We start from the raw sequence: 18,525 nt of genomic DNA, 5'->3' as shown, positions 1-18,525 counted from the left end.
TGGTGCTTCTAAACTGAAATCTGCTTTGAAGATTGACTGACTGCTACATACAGTAGTCAGACCAGGCTGGCTATTTTATGACTGTATGTTACATTTAACGGCTTCAAACAACTGTCTTGTCAAACAAGTCAGGCTTGTCTGACAGTTGGACTCTGAACTGCCCAGCAGGGAATTTCTGCCTTTAAAGCATGGAATGTGACACTGCAAATAGCCTCGGGTGGGTCCAGCTTTTGTTTTTAGCAACTAATACTTCCTGAACGTAGCTATAAAAACTGTACTGAGCTTTGCCCTTCTAGCTGTGCAGTTTACTTAAAGCCTTAGTAGAAATGGAAGTGCTAAATCTAAAAGCAATGCATATATAAATACATAAACATTGTTGATTTAAAACCTTGGCTAAATGTGCCTGTATTCCACAGGTGCAGGTCTAAAGAATTTCAATGGGAGGACTTCAGTGCCTATGTTATGTAAATTGCTCTCATTTACCCTAGAGTAAGCTGTAAGAGTTAATACTACCTGGATTGTTATGAATTTAAAAATGTTATTACTGGTGCAGAAAATACTTATTGACCTTCTTGCATAGGCAAAGTAGTAACTGGAAAAAAAGACTTGATTAGACTGTTTCATTACATTCGTTCATCAGTCTTCATAAAGAGCAGAGAAAGCTATTGTAATTTCTAGATAATTTAGTATATCAAAGATCCAAGTTAATGCAGAGTTTAGTTATTGTTTCTTTTCACTTCCTTGCCTTAGAGAACATTCTGTCAGAAAGGCATTGGACTAGACCTCCTCTCTGCTACTGATTTTGTATCAGTGTTGGTAAACGCTAAAGTTGGCGTTAGCATGGAGAGCTTGTTTCCCGGTTCTGCAAAGCTGGATATACCCCTGTTGGAGTTTGTGGATTTAGTAACTATTAAGATGTTAGACTTAATGGGAAATTTGCTAATTGTTTGGTAGCGTTTATCCGCAGTGCTGCTGCATGCAGAATAGGCCATTTTTATTTAACAATTCCTTTTGTTTTTATTTCTTTCTAGCTTTGTACTGTGTTGTTAAAAGAAAATAAAAGCAAACCTCTTCAGCATGGTGGTTCATTTTTGGTGTGGCATGGTTGTTGTTTGGTTGAATTTTTTTAGGTGCCTGTTAAAAACAGGGTACTGTTCAGGCCTGGCAGTCTTTCTTTTTTAAAGCATAAAGAGCTATGACAACTGTTACTGTGCCGAGAGGATCTTAAGAAAATTGAGGCCTAAAGGGGATTGTGTTGGTTTTCTTTCTTTTTGTTTTTGTTTGAAGAAAACCAGAAGTATTTAAGGAGAGGAAAGAACAAGGAAGTATTTACACTTTCAGGTTCTCCAAGCTCCATTTGATTTAATAGGCTTAACATACCTTCTGTTCCATTACTGCAAATGAATGAGTGTTGCTATAGCAGTTTCAGGGGCCTTTCTCACACTACGTTTAGCTCAGAAGCCCGAACTCCGTAGACTTGTGGTTATCAGCTAAAGGACTTTTTCTTTTTTTTTCAAAAGGTTTGCATGCATCTTTATGATGGCACCATCAAGATAGCTGTGTTAAAACTCTGCTTTTTTCAGTTTTATCCCTATGAAGAGAAACTGCTAACTGAAGTTGGTTTTCAGCTTCTTGGAATTTCAAGCTGTGGAGAAATTATCTTCCAGAAGTTTCAAGGCATGCAGTTTCTATATGTGTTTCTATTCAATTAAGATACAGAATTTTGTCTTGCATGAAATCGAGGCGGGTTTTAGTTAAGTAAATGAAATGCTTAGTCTTGTGACTTAGAAAGCTGCAGGGTTTCAAAAGGAAACGTTTTCTTATCTTCTAGTGACTGGAATGTTATAACTAGTGAAAGGTGTTTTATTGCCACATACAGCTTCTTTCTGCTTTTACTGCTGTTTGTATAAATTAAATTTCCTTCTGTTTTTCTTGCTGGTCTCATTGGGCATGTCTGCGGAGTGTGTTTGGCAGGGCTGGGAAAGAATGCCAGTCTGAAATTTGTTTATCACATTTGGTCCTTGCAGTGTATTATCAAAGTGTACACTGCTTTGTAAGCTGTACTTTAAAAGCAATGAGCTCTTTCAGCCAGCATCAAGGAAAACAATTTGGAGCAGTTGTCTGACACAGCCTCCAGCTACCTCTGCAGAATGACAATGAAACGGTAATTGTGGAAGTGGGGAACGAGATATTAAATTCCAAAGGTTTCACTGCTTTTACTGGTAATAATGCTTCTGAGTATTTAAGATGTTTTATTATGGTTGGGCTAAGCTACACAGTTTCCTAAGGAGAACGTTAGATACAGTGGAATAGCTAACAATTTACAGTGAAACAGTTAGAGTTGGAGTTGCAGTTTGGTGATTTGTTTCTCTCAGTAGTAATATAGACCTGAAGTGGTCCCATAACCATGGGATGCAATCTTCTGCCACATGGTAACACAGATACTTGTCAGATGTACTTGCAACGTGTACTAGCATGGAAAGTTGATCTGGCGTTGAAGAATGCAAATAAATTCATGTTAAAATCAGGTGAATTAGTGCTCTGCTGTTAATTTGGTTTACCAATTCTGTCATAAGAAAATAGAGCATAGTTGAAAAGGTGGGTGGGAAGAACTTGACAGAAATAAGTTCTAAAATTCACTGAATTTTGAGCTGACGGCAAAAAGAAACGATCAGTTCAAGATAAAGAGGATGCTGGGCAGGGTAACTGCAATGTACGTGGTGCAGAGGAGCAGCTGATACCCATTGTTACTGTCTGCTTTTATTATGAAATCAAAATTTTAAACCAATAGAAAAGGACAGTTTGGTTTTTTTCTAAAGCATTGTGCTTCTGATGTGGGAAAATAGAAGAAGCCTTTTAAACTCATAGGCTGGCCTTCAGAAAGGTATGTATGTAGCTATGGTTTAGGGATGGACACTTTAGTGTGTTTTGCCTTGGGTAAAATTTACCACTGTAAATTTCCTTTCTCAAAACTGCTTCAGTAAAATTCAGATTTCTGGCAGCTTTCAGCAGGTGGCTGGTGCAGGAGGTCAGAGCTGATTGCTGCTAATAAAGAAAAAAGAAAACCTCAGCTGGATTCAAAGTTTGAAAGCTGTTTTTAACTTATGTTGCAAACATCTTTGAAATAACTTATATTTCTTAATATTGGGTCACTTTTTCCTGCAATCATGTTCTCCTAGTTCTTAAGTCTCCATTTTTGTTTGTTTCTGGAAAGGTGGCATACTTGTATTAGGTGGTTCATAATGGAGATTTACTTCTTAGTGTTTCTTATGTAGATTCAGTTGCTAAGTGATTTTCTTTACCCTTTTGTCATGATGATTTGTGTGGAGTTAATGCTGTTGCTTGGATGGAAATGATAGATTTGACTTATGAGGAACGGCTGAGAGAGCTGGGGTTGTTTAGCCTGGAGAAGAGGAGGCTGAGGGGTGACCTCATTGCTCTCTACAACTACCTGAAAGGAGGTTGTAGAGAGAAGGGTGCTGGCCTCTTCTCCCAAGTGACAGGGGACAGGACAAGAGGGAATGGCCTCAAGCTCCGCCAGGGGAGGTTTAGGCTAGACGTTAGGAAAAAATTCTTTACAGAAAGGGTCATTGGGCACTGGCAGAGGCTGCCCAGGGAGGTGGTTGATTCACCTTCCCTGGAGGTGTTTAAGGCACGGGTGGATGAGGTGCTGAGGGATATGGTTTAGTGTTTGATGGGAACGGTTGGACTCGATGATCCGGTGGGTCTCTTCCAACCTGGTTATTCTGTGATTCTGTGACTATTGTGTAAGCTATTTTCTAATCAAAGCTGATTATTTTACCAACTCAGAATAATGTATGATTAATGGACTAGAAGGGAATAGTGGAAGAAGGGAGTTGGGTTCAAGACGGTGCTGCAGGTAATGATCAAACTGTACTGCAGTTCTTGGGTTTTTTTACCAAAACTGGGAGGAATTTTAGTGGCACAGTTAATTGAGCAGTACACGCACTGCAAATAAGCAAAACCTCTTGGTCTTTTATAACATCTGTGGCCTACCCTTTAATTGCTTTTTCTTGCATATTTTGACGGCCAGTGTTCTCCTCTTACTGTTAGTCTGCACTGATAGCCTTGCAAAGGCATTATAGTTGAAGGAGGTTTAATTTAATCTTGAGATTGAAGCTGATTTAGGCTGTATCTTTAAGAAGGAGTGAGCAGACATTTGATCTAATTTTGTCTTTTGTCCTCTCCTTCCCCTTCTTTCATCCATAACAGCTTCCTTCATGGTACCAGACTAAGAAAAACAGTTTTCTTACGAAAGTTTGGTGACAACAACTAGTGATGAGCCCCAGCTGTGTCAACAAGTGATTGTAATTTATAGAATACAAATAGAATCAATGTAGTAAATCATGTTATATTTCAAGGAGAAGTTGCTCATGCCAAGAAAAAACAAAGCAGTTCGTTCAACAAGAAAAAGTCAAATAGATCCATTTTTTGCACATGCACATGGCGAAGTTACTGTTGGTTGCTTCACCATGGGTGCTGTTGCTTTGTCTTTTGTAGCCTAAGCGATACTGTAATTGCTAAAATCATATCCTGGTTTTCCTCATCTTTATGATCCTGTGAAATAGCTTGCATTTGCCTAAATTAACTTGCTGTGAATGACAAGAACATTAAAGCTTCAAACATGCAAACGTTTCTAAAGACAGCGTCTTTTACTACATCTAGCTCATCCTTTTTGGATACTAGCAAGTCTTACTTCTTGTCTGTCTTTTGGTTGAAGTTTCAAGGTGATTGATCTCTGCACCTGAGAAATATGAATTCTATACTCACCTGGTTGAAATAACCTGTCAGCCTCTGTAGCTTAAAAATTATTTTGGAAACCCTGAGTTATTCTTTATCTCAACAGCTTCCTTCGTTCTGTATGTTGCAATCTCAACTTGAGGACAATTAATAGCTGTGTGTTTAAGGTAATTTAACACTTTGGTAGTTTGGAACATTCTAAACACGGAGACAAGGCTGTGTTATGCTTACAGGATATAATACTTCTCTGACAGATTTTTAACAGAAAAAAGAAATGGAATGATCACTTAAAACCATTGAAAGGGAAATAAAAAGAGAGATGAAAAGATTATGAAGGAGGGAGAGATTAGGAATAATGTTAAAGAAGAAGGGGGAAGACAATTAGGAGAAATGAACAAGAAAATAAAGTAAAGGCGGTGGAAGAAAATAACCAAACATGGTATGTATTTAGCTGAAGGCGGTTTTTTTTACACCTGTTGTCACAATATCTGAACACATTTCGTATATACTTCATAGTGATAGTGAAGTAAATTGTCTCAGGTTATTTCTGGCACCTCTTGCTTGAGTTAGAAAGGTCTTTGGGAGTACGAGGAAGGGTAAAGACTAGAATGAGAAGGTTATTCCCATGCTTTAGAATTGCTGTACTTGCTGTGACAAGATGCTCTGAGAAGAGTTTTGCAGCCCTTCAAGTTGTGGATTTCCTCCTCCCTCCCCTTCCCCCGTGAGGCTTTTCAATACATAGCTATTTTGCACTAATAGGACTGTGTGCCAGTCTTTGTGACTCTTTCTTTTACACTGACTCAGAATACTATGTGTATAAGTTATGCACAGATTGCTTCTTGGTCTCAATACTGCAGGGAAATAATCTGTTATTTGGGAAGATCTATGGTAATATAAAGGCAACAAGCAAACAGGAGGAGGTACAGAAAAGGGGGAGGAAAGGATGAACAAAAGAGTTCAAAACTTGTGCAAAATCTTACATAGTAAATTTAGGACTAATTTAAAATCTACAATACTTTAGGCAAATATTTAACAGTTATTTTGTAAATTATTTGTAGCATAGCATGTTACAGTGTTAATAAGTTACATGAATGTATATGGACACCATTGTATAGTCCTTGTGGAGGAATAGGTTAGCTATGGTCTGGCAGCTTGGTTTTGAAAATTTAAGTGGTCTGACTGCCAAAGTGAGACTATCTCAAATGGAGTAATTTGACAGAACTTTCCTGTATTGGTTTGTGGTAGTTCAGTATCTGTCCTCCCTGCTGGCACAGTACCCAGCCCTGAGGAACTGCTGGTCACGAGCAGAGTCTGTGTGCTCTACTAAGAGCAAGTAGGAAGCCGAAATTTATTTTCCTACCTCTTTTATAGATAACTAGTATACAAGTCACAGGCTCTGCATTGTCTCTTGGAATGCTTCATCTGGCTCTAATCTGCTGCTAGCTGCATATTGGTCAATGAATGAAGTGAAAACCAAATTATTTTGTGATTAGGATTGTTGTTGGAGTTATTTAATTTCATAAGCTGATAAAATGTTGTGTTCTGTGCTATCAAGACTAGAATATACTAGTAATTTTGTAAAGCTGTTATGTATTCCTCTGGAGAGTAAGTAAAGGCGGTGTGGTGTGAAGCTACAATGCTTTGGTTGGCATTGATACCAGTAAGTGGAAACACGTCAACTAAGGAACAAAGCACAAGTGTCGCATTGGTTCAACATGGCTGGGAATGTCAAAGAACAGTTTTATTTCTAAAAATGTTTGTATTCCCTCTTATCTCCCAGCTGAAATGCGATAAAGAAAACCTTCCCATTCAAGACAGTAGTACAGAGTTGCTGGTGGATGACCTTGAGTGCAGTGTTACCTAACGTTCTCCTCTTCTTTTTTTACAGAAAGATCCAGATTACCTGAAGCTCTGGTTGGATAGTTTCGTTTCTAGCTATGAACAGTTTCTGGATGTTGACTTTGAGAAGCTGCCAACTAGGTATGTAGAATTACAGACCTGTTAATCTTTGTGTGACATTTGAAACAGACCTGGCTGAGAGCCCAGTCTTGTTCAATGGTAATACTGCCTTTAGACAAAAGAAAGACTTCTAGTTGTTGAGTGGCACTCCTGTTCTTTCAAAGGTCAGATTGGTTTGGGAATGATTAAACTAGGCAAATACTGGTACTTGGGTTATATCAGGAGTAAGCATGAGTATTCACTTGAGTGAATGAGTGAATTGAGTCAATGAGTTCTTGATCATAGAAATATAATGATAGGAACGGTTGGACTCGATGATCCGGTGGGTCTCTTCCAACCTGGTTATTCTGTGATTCTGTGATAATCGTTATTCCTTTTTGAATAAATATTCCTTAAATGCTGTATATGAAGTCATTATTAGTGCTTTTGGTATCTGTATCAGCAGTGACTGAATAGAAGAAAGATGCAGGTAAATAGTTTTGTAATTTTATTTCAGGGATTGCTTGAAGAGTAAGGATGAGATGAAATGCTTAATGAAAGATTTGGATATCTTACCTGAAGACCTTTAAAAAATTAAAATACGCGCAAATTATAGAATTTAAACTGATTTCTTTGTTTGCATCCATGAAGACTTCAGTTCAGGGCAAGAGTATTGCTGACTTCACACATGCTGCTGACTGCAGGCTCTCAGATGTAATCATGAGGTGGTATTGAAGTCTAGTTTTGGAGTTCCATATTTAGTATTTGGAATTTGTCTGCTGTGTTCTGAGGATTATCTTTTCAAGACTAACTTTGCAAATGAGGAATAGAAAGTTAGGCACTTCTCTTGCTTTTGAGGCTCTTGCATGAACTAAGGGTTTTAAGGAAAAACAAATGTTATAGAATTCAGAAATTGAGAACTGGTGTCAGTATTATAGCTGATAAGCTACTGGTGTTTGAATGCAAAGAACGGCTCTCATTGCATGATGGCTGCGGTCCAAGACCTGTTGAAATCAATGGAAGTTCTTTAATGGGCTTTGGATCAGATCCTGTTTGAAGTGCAAGTGATAGCCTCTGCTGTTCCAAGGAAATGAAGAGTGCTGCAACTGGATCTCAGTGGATAAAACTGGGCTTCTTGACTCTCTGTATTAAAATTTTCCTCGTAATGCCTGTATGAATGAAAAAATATATAGTGCAATTACTAATAAGCAGGACCTTCAAATTAATCCTATGCATCTTTCACAAGATCCGATTGGTTTGCTCTGTCAAAAATGCTCCTTACTGTTTTTAGTTAAGGAAAAAAGTTCATCCTTTGACACAGGTTATCTTTAACATACTATTTAATATTGAAATCTAAACAGTGAAAGCAAAAAATCCCTTGGTACTCTGGATACTTTTAAGTTTTTTGGTTTATGTGTGTTCATGGGGTTTGGGTTAATTTTTTTTAACCAACATGGCAAAAGATAAAAAAAAAATAAGCTTAGATGTGCAAAACAATAGCAACATCTTGCTTGTGGCTAATGATGGGGTTGTGAGCATAAAAATAGTGTATATTCTGAGGTTAATGACAGGATTAGTGATTTAGCCTAGAAAAATAGGCCCATGTGGGTTTAGACTCATTTGTGTAAGAGATGTAGAGAAAACCTGTCAGAACAACCTAGAGATGAAGGGAGATCATTCCTGTGCTTTGACGACTGGAGTAAAAATTACACTGAGAGCACATATTACAATTAACAAAGAATTGCAGCTTCTGCCGTTATTTGCACTTGTGAGATAACGAGGCATATGAAAAGTGGCATCTTTCTGAGGTTTGCGAAATTATATTGCAGACATCTGCACTGTGGAACTGATACTACTGACCCCACAAAACAAAACAAGTGGGTCAGTGTGGAACCACCAAATGCCGATTTCCAGTGACTCTTATCTTGGGGCCAAATGACCCTCTGGACTGGACTGTTTTTACTGGAGTTGCTTATTAAATAACTATTTCTGTCTTTCGGTCTTGGAAATGATATATGATGCTCGCTAAAATGAGAAACTGAGTGAACTAATACTTTTTTCCCCCCTTTATATATGCTTTGTAGCTGTGAAGACCTTGTGTACTGGGGCAAATGCCAGGAGATGATGAGAAACTGTGCAGGCAGAAGAAGGCTTCTACAGATTGCTGGACAAAACCCTTTGGAAGGCAGACACTAAGTTTTGTGTCAATGTAAAACATGTTGGGTTTTTTATTATCCAAGAAAACACCACTTAAGAAATGTAATAAAACTATTAGTGGTGTTTTTTTTCCTGAAACATGGACTCCTAATTGGCACTGTCACTTGCTGCTTTAACCTATTAGAATATTTCTTCTATAAATTAAAATATGTAATTTCATGAAATCTGCTTTGGATATCTGAAAGATGCTACATGGTGTGCAGAACTAGAAAATCTCTAAATACAGAGGATGAGCGTATCCAGTGGTATGATTTGACTGTATAAGTAGAGCTTTTACAGCTATGCAGCTTATAGGCTTAAACAGCTTCAGTTCTACCTCCGTATTTGTGCATGTACCTTATATCTTTAAGTGAAATCTCTCATTGATGGTGTTTTCAATTATTTTACTGAAAAAGTGAGTTGATTTCATTGAAAAGGTGAAAATGGCTGTGCTAAGGGCTTTGAGCATTAAGCACAAAAGATTAGTGCACCTGTCTGTTCTTTCCCTGAAAACATTTATTCATCTCTCATGTATCTGCCGTGAAAAGGATAAAACCTTTGCCAGCTGGTTGGAGTTTTTTTTTACCGTCTCATTGAAGGAGAGGAATTGTCATTTGGTTAAATACTTGTAGAAACAACAATGGCCTCTAGAGTGGTGTCATGGTCTTTTTCTGCTTTTGATTAGCATGATCTTGAGCAAAGGAGCTTGAAGGAAGCTCATACAAAGTACCATAGAAACCATACTTTGTTAACTTTTTGAATTCAAACCCACGTAAAAATGATGCAGGAGTTGCAGTAGGAATGCTGATTACGTGGTTTCATGACTGTTGAAAACTAAAGCCTGGTTTTGTACAGCACTTTGTTGCAAAGTGCTTACCACTGGTGGAGGAGACGTTGATGGTCCCAGTGTGTGTATTTGAGCTTTAGTGGGTGGATACACATTAGAGACTGGTTTAATGTCCTTTCAGACATCTGAGATGGCAGTTTATATTGCTGCAAAACCATACTAATGTAATGCAAGGAAATTATAAACAAAAAGAATCCAGAAGTGTACAAGTCTCATTTTTGAAGTAATGTATCAGCACTCGAATAAGAAGGTCAGTTGAGGTATGATTTTTGAGTGTGAGGTTATTGGGTTTGTTTCGTTTTGGTTTTAAATTCCTTTTGGAATACTGAGTTTACATGACTAGTCTTGTCAGGAAAAATTGATAATACATGTCCACAAATTTAACTTTTAGATTTTTGTGGTGATAAAGTAGTAATTCCTTCTGAAGTGAAAAGAAGTTTGATTATTTATAAATATTTTGTTTATAATACATTCAGTTGAAGTACTCCTGATTAGTATTTCTTGTGCCAGTCTCGCACAGGGCAGTAAATTCTCATGGGTTGTGCAATAGCACAGACAGGCAGCTATTGCAGAGAAAACATTCTTTGGGACGTGAGGCATGAAGGGTATGCTGTTTGCTTTCTTGTAAAGCATTTTATGATCTTATTGAAAAAGAGTTGTTGGCCATTTTAGGGAAGTTACTTCTGGATATGTGATTTCAGCTGTCAAAAAATTATAGTTTTCCTAATACAGAGATGGTGAATTATCATATTATGAGGAGCCACGCTTATAGTCCCAGTTGTGTGGATCTGCTGGCACTTTGAGGGGTAAAGCTGCTATCACAGAGATTTTAATTTTTCTTGACAGTTCTGTTGGAAATATACAGTTGCTCTCAGTTTAGTGGTTAGTGCCTCTATCAGTTTGAAGCCTAGGTGCTATAAAATTTATGTTAAAACTTTCTGAATCCCTTGAGATTTCGAATCCTAGGATCTGAAAAGCAAATCGCACTACTCTGAAGAGGCAAGGGGATTTGCTTCTCTGGTTATACGTAGGTGACAGTTTCTTGGACACAAAAGGTTATCAGTTATACCTGTCCAGCTGTTCATTAAATTTGATCTCGGTTTTTCCCATCTATATATGCTTCCTTGTCAACAGTTAAACAGTGTATTTTTTCCCCTTTCTTTCAAACAATTGCTGTCAATATTTAGTGTCAGTCATTGCGTTTCTCTGTTGATTTTGGTGCTTATTCTTACATAGATGTATGCACGCAAGTGTCTTATCAGTGAGTTTTTGAGCCAGCTGAATTGAGCTAGTTTGTTTTTATTTACCTCCTGGCTTTGGCCATGTTGAAGGCTTTGGTAAGCCGTAAGGCTTTTGCTTCTGTCTTCCATTTCTTGTGTAGAGTTTGTGGAGAATGTGTCTGAGAAAACAGCTGATGCCAAAGGCAGACTCTTTAGCCTGTGCTACTGTAGATAAACAGTCTTCATCCCAGGGAATGTTGTAGAGCGTCTATATATGTCTATACTGTTGCTGTAATGGGTTTCTGTGTGGCTGTTCTTGGAGCATTGGCTTAGCTGATGATTTTATTTTTTTTCTTTGTTCTTTTCTTCTTTTCATTCTAAAAATTTTTCAGTTTAGCAAAAACTATAGGCAGGAAGTACCTAATGGTTTTCAGGGCCAAGTCTGTTCTTGGTAGAGTTGTTACATTTAACAGGAACAGTCTGCACCAAAATCAGCGTGCCAAGAGTCAGACAGATTTTTGAGACCTTCCTCTCCTGCATGTTCAGGCCCTTATTTTCAAGTCTTCCTTTGAATCTTATTGTGAGGAGCTTTATTTTTGTACCTAATCTTATTGTGTATAGCTTTTTCTAATTCATTTAAGGAGGACATGATGTTCACTGTGGATGACTACCGACTGGGCTTCAATGACTTTAATAATTGGCATCTCATTTATTTGGACATTTAGTCTTCAGTAGAAAGTTGAAAATGTTTCCTGTGTGTTTAGTTTCCTATATCATTCCATTGTGGCCATCTCTTTCCTTATCTAGAGATGTCCTAGGCCACCCAGTTACTCACTAAAGATCATCCAGTTTCTCTGTGGCAGTTAAGGCAGATCACTGCATGGAGGAGCACTTAGGAATCCACTTAATGACTTCTTAACACTTTATTTTAATGTACTTCATTGCTGGGGAGAAGGAAGCTTAAGCTGGCACACTGCCACCAGGAATTTCCTTGTGGTTCTTTAGAAAGTGTGAGCCATCAGTTCAGTAACAATTCTTAGAGGCTTATTGTAATTGAAATTGGTTGCTAACATGTCATTTGCATGATTAACAGTTCTCTGTGTGGATTTTCTCTTTAGGGTGGATGACATTCCTCCAGGAATATCGCTGCTTCCTGATAACATTCTTCAGGTCCTCAGGCTCCAGCTGCTACAGTGTGTCCAGAAAATGTCAGATGGACTAGAAGAGCAGCAGCAGGCTCTATCACTGTTACTTGTGAAATTCTTTATTATCCTTTGCAGGTATTTTTTCTGATTGTTACCTCAGCAAGGCTGTGGTTTTGTTTCAGAAATCTTGATGTACCATGTAAATATAGATGCTGATGACGCATACAATGTGATTTGACACTTTGTAGTAGAAACAGACAAATGCCACTTCTCGCAATCTTCGAAATAAAAGAGAGGGGAGCAATTTTAGCAGTAATATTTGCCACGCAACATGGTATAGAAGGGGATTAGACAGTAAATTTCTTGTAATTACGTAAGATTTAGCTGTGGAAATTCAGGATGTGGTGTACTTGTTACAAGAAACACCTTTAAAAGAAAAGATATTTTCTTTATTTGGTCATCCAACACTATAAAAAGAGTTGGACATAAAATAACTTGAGCGAGTGTGGAACAGGAAGAACTGTTTCACATTCTTAACGTGCTTATAATTCCATAAACAGCTTAAGCAACTGACTTATTACACTAATAATGCAACTGGCTTCCTTCTGAAACTTATGTTTTATTTTACAATTTTGTTGAAGGGGCGAATAAGCTGTTTTTAGGGTTGTAGTCCTCATTATTTCTTCAGTCTTCTGTTGTAAACCACATAAAGAAAGGAAGAGGATAAAATATAATAAGAATTCTCCTTTTCTGAGGAGTATTGGAAGCAGCTTTTTTTTGAGTCCTTTGGCTCACCTTAATCCTGAAACAGTACAAAGGACTGTAGAGCAGTGTTTGAGTCTCCTGGAATATTAACTATAAGCTGAGTAGGTGGTGCTAAGGTGTTTCTAAATTTCCAGCTGTGGTCATTCTTAATAAATTGCTGAGAAGTAATCCTTACATCATGACTTCAGTATTTGACCTTTATGTTGTGTCCTCAAGACTGAGAAATAATGTGTGCATGGTATTTCTTTGTTGCTGATTTATTTATGTTCTAAAATAATATTAGATGTTTGTATTCCATGGGAGAATTTAAAGTGAATAAATGCTTCTAGGTAATGTTTGCTGAAGTTTTAGACACTAGTGTACCAGTGACATGGGAGAAGTGGAAGTTATTGTCTGTCACCAGATGCTGCTTCTGTTTAGTGTGTCCTGGGAATCTGCTTAACCTCTGAAACCCCAAATTCCAGATAGAATTGGCCTAGAGCAAAGCAACTGGGGCCTTTCTTTTCCCTCTTGTTAGAAGAAAACTTGTGAGCTCTGTTTCTGTGACAGAAGTAAACATTTGAGTATATGCAGTCTTTTGAAGAGTATTTTTGAAATGCTGATATACTTTTGTATAATTACATACAGAATGCCAAAACAAACATTGTTTGAACTAGCCTGAAATGGTACACTGTGTACATTTCTGTGGTTTCTGTTGTCTTTGTAGAAATTTGGCTAATGTGGAGGAGATCGGGATGTGTTCATACGTTAACCACGTTATCACCATGACTACGTTATACATTCAACAGGTATGTGGTTAACAATTCTCATCTGTTATTTTTGCCTTTGGATACTTCCTGCTTATGTGATCTGGGTTTTCAATGATAGTGTTATGTGGGGAACAAATTGTGGGCTCAAAACTGTTCTGGAAGAGATCAAGGCTAATTGTCAACTTCTGGTAATCTTCTGACCACAGCTTTCTTTTCTTTCCCCTCAGTTAAAAAGCAAAACAAAAGAGAAAGAAGTGGCAGATCAGACCCCAATAGAAGAATTTGTGAGACATGCATTGGCTTTTTGTGAAAGTCTCTATGATCCATATAGAAACTGGAGGCAGCGAATTGCAGGGTATGTGTGGATAATGGCAGGATTCGAAATGCTGTGATTTATGATAAATTTAGATAAACAATACGTCAAGTTTGAGTTTGACAGAACTGCTGCTGCCTGATGTCAGACTAAAATATAGTTAAATGTATATATTCTTCTGCTGTTGCATTTTACACTGTTAGAATTCATAGTCTTGAGCACTTCATTTTTTACGGGCTTTTTTTTCTCTCAAAAAGGCTTTTTTTCTCTCAAATATATACTCTTTACAATAGAATTAATGAAATAGTTTTTCTACCAAAATTACCATTGTGAAGCAGGTGTGCTTTAAAATAAACTTTATTGCCACCAAAGTTGTCAAGAGTAGTAATATAACCTGTTCTGTTTAGTGGAAGGCTGAGTTGTGAGGCTTCCTTGAAAGGTGGGAAGAGAAGAGAGCCAGGAAATGGGCTTTCCAATTTGCTTAATTTCTGTCATTGTGAGCACGGGGTCCTGTTCTTTGAAACTGCTAGAGGAACACTTTATCTGCTATAACTGACTCTTCAGAGACCTCTTATAAATTTCAGAGATCTTTTTCATGTACAGATCTCCCTTATTAGCCCCAAAATAATTACAATAATTACAACATTTGTAGTCTTTTATAGTTAGCCTGGGGGATTTTAATCCCGTAGGCAGAAGTTAATTTCTGATTTTTGGCAGTGTTTTATGAAGTCACAAGTCGTAAATGAAGGTATCGTATCTGATTTCTTCAGTGTGTCTTTCTTAATGTAATTGCAGATGTTTCCTTAGTACAGTTGAAAAGAGCAGACAGAAGTATAAACCAGCCTCTCTTACTGTTGAGTTTGTCCCTTTCTTTTACCGTAAGTATTATCAATAGTATGTTTAAAAATAGTCATCTTTGAAGGAGCGTACATAGTGCTTTCAAGTTCCATTCCCCTAAGAATGCCTGATAAACGTAAAAGCCCCTTACTTGCTTTCTGAGGTGAATGAAGTAGGTTCCTTTGCTTGTTTTCTGCTCTGAGCACCACAGTCTTGCCATTCTTACTCATCTTTGAAAGCCTGGGTTTTTTTTCAGACTTTCTTTCAGTGTCTTACGTGGTTTAACAGGGTTGGCTCTGTCAGTTACCAGTTTTCCCATTTATTAGGGTACATTGATTGCATGTAAGATCCCTTTAGCAACTGTAATGATAACTTGCATGGAAAAATGATCTTAGGAAAGTATTGATGTGTTTTTGTCTCTTAATATGATTTAACAGCTAGAAAGAAGGAAACTGTGCCATCCAACTAGCAAATGCCCCTTGGACTGCAGTTTGGGAAACTGCTTTGTTTGGTCCCTGGTTAAGTCGTTAAATATCATGGTGGCTGCTTTGGAATTCCAATGCTCTTATTATTACAGATTGACTATGTGGAAAAGAAGGATTTATGTGGTCATGCACTGTACTTAAGTCTTGGGAAGATGGGATATCCACCTACTCTGCCATTCAGTACAGCAAAGTGCTTCACTCTTGCTTCAGCTAGGGCCAGCAGAATTGAAGCAGTAGGAATATGTTGGAGGGGTGAGGGTATGAGTGAAATCAGCCCTTTTTGCAGGTACTGGTTAACTCTGCTTTAATGGAAAATAAGAGGAAGGTTCTGTCCCTAAAGTGGTAGCATTTATTAATTTGGTTTCTCTAGGTTTGAGTCAAATACTCCTTCTGTTCCTTGAGAGTCTCTCTCTGTGAATGTGAAATAGGCTAGCTGACAGAAAGACAAAAAAGCTGATGCCAGTAAAATGCCATTATCTTTGTGTCAGAGCACTGGAAACCCACTCTGAAGGCTGCTACCAAGGAATGTCATCTGCTGGTTCTTTCCTCCTCACTCAGTGCACTGTGATATGGTTCCTCCTAGACCCTTAAATTTTGTATATTGTGACTGAGCCACAAGTCTGCTAAATAGCTGGCAAATCCTCTTCTGCTGGTTGGCCAGCTGACAGGGAAGACAGAACAAGAAATTGCTGGAAATATGTTTTAGACATTCTGCCATATTAGCGCTAAGTTGAGGCTTTTCTGCTCTGCCCAGCCTCTAATGATTTATTCATAGTCTGCTAGGTACAGCTCTTTTGAATCTGCCCAAGGTTCCCCAAAACATTCAAAGGCTATAAGGCAAGGGAGTGATGGGACTACCAGACTAAAGATGTGATCACTGAAGGTTTGTTTCCTTTAAAGGCCACATTTAAAAAAAAAAGCTGTGCAATTTTCTTTTTAAGTAGGCTTATACATTCAGTATATAGCCAGAAATCTTACTTGCCAATAATTGGTAATTGTCTTAAAGTTTATATTGTTCTTTCCATGAATATAAAATTCTTTTATTTTCACTTTCTGTTGTTGGTATAAAATGTCAGTTTTTACGAACCCAAGTAATTCTCAGTACTATCTCATAAAGTTATTGTAAGCTTTATGATTCTAAATAAAATCCTTTGTAGTTTGATGCAGCTACTTTGAGTCTAGTGTTATTGCTTTAGCAACAATATCCAGGTTATATCTATTGCTAGGAGTTCCTGAGGCTGTTTATATCAGATATGTCATGAGAAGAGATGCAGGATAATTGTTTTTAAAGACGCTGCTACTAGAAAGGTTAGAGACTTGCACAGGCTTCCCTGGGATGTTTGACTTAAAGGGAGCAAGCTCAGGGGCTGTTTTCTGAGCTTCTGGCACTGCATATGGCATTAGACTTTGTGTAACAAAAGTGCTCTGACCTTTGTCATGCTTGCTAGCTGTTTGTGTGTTAGCATGTCCTTCTGTTTCTCATTAGTATGGACAAAATGGGCTCATTTTACATTATGCATCAGATCAACAGTTGTTGCATGTCTATAGTTCTGTCAGCCTGCATGAAAAGTTTTATGCAGGCTGAAGGTCTGGCCCTGCGAATTCCTGGTAAATGTGTTTTCGTTCTATTACTTCAGTAATGCTGGAATTTGTGTTTGTGTGTGACTTAAGTAAAAGAAAATGGGGATTGTGTAGTTGATTTTGTTAATTTGCATGACAGGGTGTAAAGGAGCTTCTTTTTATGGTTTCATTTGTTGGTGGGGTTTTTTGAGAGGAAAATCTTCGTACAACTTATATGACCAAAAATAAGGAATCCTCTTTTCTTCATTACTCCATTCAGAATGCTTTCAAGAAAGTGAACATCTCAAGGAAAGCCTAAAATGTTGCCTGCTCCATCTCTTTGGAGCGATTGTAGCTGGTGGTCAGGTAAGGATATTCTAAACTCTTTTCAGCTGTTGTAACTTCCAAATGCCTGTTCATTGTTTGAGGCTTATGAATGCCTTCATAACCCATGAATTAAAAGAATTCATTATTGACGAAGAATTGTTGTCTTGGGAAGTTTGGGGTCCTTCTGTGCAATAGTATCTCAATGCTAAAATCTAGATCTTGCTTTCAAGTAACATTAGAAAGTTACTGTTTACAATAACAACACAGTCATCTGAACGTACTGTAATGTTTTCATATTGTAGAAAAAATGCGGGTAACTAGATTAGGAATTTCCATCTGCAAAGCTCCAAGTTTTGTATCAACACATGAAATTCATCTGGCTTGCTTTCCAATATTGGAAGTAAGCTGCTTCAGTCAGAGACACAGGGCCTTTATAACTTGGAAGCAGTTTAAAATCTTTGAAAGAATGTGAATAAAAGACATGTTTGTCATCAGCAAAGGCAGCATCCACTCTCTTGGCTGATCCTCTGTAATGTGCTACTTAGTCTGGTCACAAGAAAATGTTAGTTCTGATGATCCAGAAAAGAATGTTTTTAAATGTTGTCAAGGAGCAGCAAAGCCTGGTGTTGCTCTGTCAGCAAAGGCAGACAGAGACTAAGCATGGTGGTGAGGCAGGCAGAGGCAGCTGACCTCACTGGCAGTTTCACTATACCTGAACAAGGTGATCAGAGCAGGTGTGATTGTAGTAACCACGATCAGCCAGCACAGATCACCAGACGAGTCTGTAGTGATGAAGCCGGGGATCAAGCCAGAAAGTCTGGTCAGCACATCAGGGTGGGAGTTTGGTCTAGTTATGATAACTAGGCCAGTCCAATCTTTTCCAGCCGTGGTGATGAGGCAGGTCTAAGGTCAAGCTGGGCAGTCAAGTTGGTGAATCAGGTTCAAGACATCACGTGGGTGTGTCTGGAGTGTAGCTCAGGCAGAAAAATGGCAAAAGGCCACAGCTTGATTTCTGCTTCCTAGAGAAGGCAGGGAGTCATTGACAAGGCTTCTCCAAGCAATACATGAGGCTGGGCTCCTGCCCCTGATTTAAGGTGGCTCTGAGCCTGTGCGGTCAGAAGCCCAGGAAGAGAGGTGGGGTTTGCTAATTATTACATTATTTTGAAAAATTTGAATGTATCATGAATCTCATGATATGAAATGAAAATTCAACTGAAGGTTTACATATAACTAGCAGATTATCAAGGCTGTCTTATAATGTGCATTTAAATTATATTTCCTTTTCCCTGCAAGTATTCTCTTTGAAAAAGAAAGTCTAGTTAAGTGAACAAAATGACCTGCATGTCTTCTGCAGCCATCAATATAATTTAAGTAAAATGTTT

General features: G+C 38.0%; 1 protein-coding gene across 5 annotated transcripts in view; it reads left to right on the top strand.

The window, feature by feature from the left end:
• Positions 1–18,525, top strand: part of NBEAL1 (neurobeachin like 1) — an 85,349-nt gene that overhangs the window by 10,882 nt on the left and 55,942 nt on the right. For 4 of the 5 annotated variants that reach the window (XR_011337731.1, XM_069860962.1, XM_069860961.1 and 1 more), the window contains exons 2-7: positions 6,650–6,741; positions 12,081–12,242; positions 13,579–13,660; positions 13,849–13,976; positions 14,730–14,812; positions 17,097–17,182. Coding sequence is in view for 4 of the 5 variants with exons in the window: in XM_069860962.1 (XP_069717063.1) it covers positions 6,650–6,741; positions 12,081–12,242; positions 13,579–13,660; positions 13,849–13,976; positions 14,730–14,812; positions 17,097–17,182 (633 nt within the window). In the remaining variant the exon portion in view is untranslated. The remainder of the gene's footprint in view (positions 1–6,649; positions 6,742–12,080; positions 12,243–13,578; positions 13,661–13,848; positions 13,977–14,729; positions 14,813–17,096; positions 17,183–18,525) is intronic. The other variant, XM_069860960.1, reaches the window with a different exon arrangement.

Source organism: Phaenicophaeus curvirostris, chromosome 7 (assembly GCF_032191515.1).
Source record: "Phaenicophaeus curvirostris isolate KB17595 chromosome 7, BPBGC_Pcur_1.0, whole genome shotgun sequence".
Taxonomy (NCBI): Eukaryota; Metazoa; Chordata; class Aves; order Cuculiformes; family Cuculidae; genus Phaenicophaeus; species Phaenicophaeus curvirostris.
This window is presented reverse-complemented; position numbering and strand designations above follow the sequence as displayed.